The following is a 2,502-nucleotide window of genomic DNA, read 5'->3' as shown; positions in this document are numbered from 1 at the left end:
GGGTTCTATGTATTAATATTGATTACATGCCATTTTGACAGATTTGGCCTTCATTTCTTGAACATGACTTCAGCCTGAGGACCTGGCATTGAGCTGAGTTTAGGGTTTTATGGGTCAGCTGGTCTGTTGCCTCTATCTCCTATGACTGGAGCGCGGGTTATGCAGGTATGTGTGAACCTGCATGGGTGGAGCTGTAGGGCACAACCTGGCCTAAGAGAACAGACTGAATGGGAGCATGAGTTGGCTGGACTTGAGTCAGCCGAATGATGAGGAGATTTATTGAGGCTTAGAGTATAAGGACATGAGTGCCCCACCAACAGGGCCAGTAGCCGATACATCAGCCTGTTACAAGACTATCACGTACATTGTGTCGTCCTTTTTGTTTTTCCAAAATTAAAACAAACTGTTTTTATTTGCCCATAAAATACAGAAAAAAAGGCATGTGGTGATTTAAAATTATTGTAATGTGTAGCAAGCAGAGAACGCTACCATTTTTATTTTACTGTTTGATTTCGGTCTCTATTTAAATAGTCAGGTATGACCATGTTAAATATGTTTTTTATCAAATCTATTTAAGAAAATTAAAATTGCACCTCTACAGTTAAATCTTTATAGGTTTAAACAAAGAAACACAGAAAGGATATCTTTTCAGTTGGCACAAAAAAAAAATGCTGTGATATTCCTTCTGCTCCTCAATCTGTATTGGACTCAATAAAAAAAACAAAGTTAATTTCTTATTATACACAACGAATACTTCCATGTACAGTCATTTTGTGCTTCTCAATATTTTCAAATTCTTCTCACTTTCCCAGTGAGGTATTCCCAGTTAGACGTGCGCTGAGGGAGTTCTTCAACCTCAGACATTACAAATGTTCCTCTTCCTAGATGCTCATGATCACACGATTCAAGAGCTCCTCAACCTATTTAGACTTGGACTCAGAAAACTTTAATGTCCCCGGGAGGCAATTTGTGGTACAGTACAGGGATATTGATACATAATCACAACAAGGACGCTGACCCAGACATCTACAGCACTGTTTATCTGACACAGCATACACACGTCAATAAATATACTACAGTTAAATGGAATATATTATAACAAATAAAGCTACCGCACTATTTATGTAACATGTAACATACACAATCAATAAATAAAATACAGTACAAGTATGAACAAGACAACTAGACACTGAGTTTCACAACATCCTCTTCTTATTTCATGCTTCACTGTTGCAAAACAAATAGAAACTTCAAATAATGATGAATTTCAAATAGTCAGTGGAAGACCAATTTAAAAACAACCTGAAAAGTTTGAATCTGTCTCAAAACAGGATCCATTCGAAGAGAAACTGTATAGGAGATACAGGGGAATTGACTTTGAGCGACATGAAAGAACATGCCTTCTCCTCCAAGCCACTCCTCTAACAGCTAAAGCAGTGTCATTTATAGCGAGAGTCAGATGAGCCAAGACTCCATCTCACAGAGACAGCCAGCAGTTAGATCTCTACATGAGTCACAACGAATCTTCAAATGGAGTTGTTCAACTCTGCTCTCGGGAGAAACATCACATTTGTGCGTCCCGCGTATTTCATAATCGGTGGTTTTGTTGGTGTACCGAATATTAACTATTACTATGTCTTTCTTTTTATAATATACGTTATTTCTGTGGTGGGAAACTCACTTGTCATGACTGTAATTGTCTTTGATCATAACCTGAGAACTCCTAAATATATTGTCGTTTTCAACCTCGCTCTCGCTGACATGTTGAGTAGCACAGCTTTGGTGCCGAAGGTCTTAGACATTTTTCTCTTTAACCACCAGCAAATCTCCTACAACGACTGCTTTACTTTTATGTTTTTCTGCTTCACATGTTTGTCAATGCAGGCTCTTAATCTGGTTGCTCTCTCCTACGACAGACTGGTAGCCATCTTCTACCCTCTGCACTATCAAGTGAAGGTGACCCACAAGTTCATGTTGTCTTTAGTTTCTGGTTTTTGGTTGTTTGACATCTTTCTGATTCTCACTGCAGTCAGCCTTCTCACAAGACTTTCCTTCTGTAAATCTGTGCTTATCAACAGCTACTACTGTGACCATGGCCCAGTTTATCGTTTAGCCTGCAATGATGTTACACCCAACCGTGTAATTTCTCGCCTATCAATAGCTTCTATTCTTTGGCTTCCACTCGTATTTATTTTGGTAACCTACTGCTGTATTGGCTATGCTTTGACAAAAATCTCCACAGCTCAGGAAAGAATTAAAGCCTGCAAAACCTGCACAGGTCACCTTTCGTTAGTGGCGATTTATTTTCTCCCCATCATATTTGTATATCGCTTTGGAGAGACAATCCATCCAAACGCCAGGATCATCAATCTGTCTCTGACTGCTGTGCTCCCTCCCATGTTGAACCCGATTGTTTATGTTTTACAGACAAAAGAAATCAAAGCATCTGTGAAAAAGTTGATGAAAATCAGGAGGCAACCCAAAATTAATGTATGGATATAG

The 2,502-nt window shown here is 39.0% G+C and overlaps 1 protein-coding gene across 1 annotated transcript; it reads left to right on the top strand.

Annotated features, from left to right (window-relative positions):
* Positions 1 to 1,530: 1,530 nt before the first annotated feature.
* LOC147248632 (olfactory receptor 52E8-like) lies at positions 1,531 to 2,502 on the top strand. The gene has a single exon (XM_086179098.1). The coding sequence runs from the start codon at positions 1,531 to 1,533 to the stop codon at positions 2,500 to 2,502; it is 972 nt and encodes a 323-aa protein (XP_086035224.1).

Source organism: Aulostomus chinensis, chromosome 15, assembly GCF_037954235.1.
Source record: "Aulostomus chinensis isolate RoL2024-O1b breed Wild chromosome 15, RoL_Achi_v1.0, whole genome shotgun sequence".
Taxonomy (NCBI): domain Eukaryota; kingdom Metazoa; phylum Chordata; class Actinopteri; order Syngnathiformes; family Aulostomidae; genus Aulostomus; species Aulostomus chinensis.
Note: the sequence above shows the minus strand (reverse complement) of the source record. Positions and strands in the feature narration are given on the sequence as shown.

Bases quoted from the DNA above. Each gene is read 5' to 3' on its own strand.
- LOC147248632 (XM_086179098.1), top strand. From the start codon at position 1,531: ATGGAGTTGTTCAACTCTGCTCTCGGGAGAAACATCACATTTGTGCGT.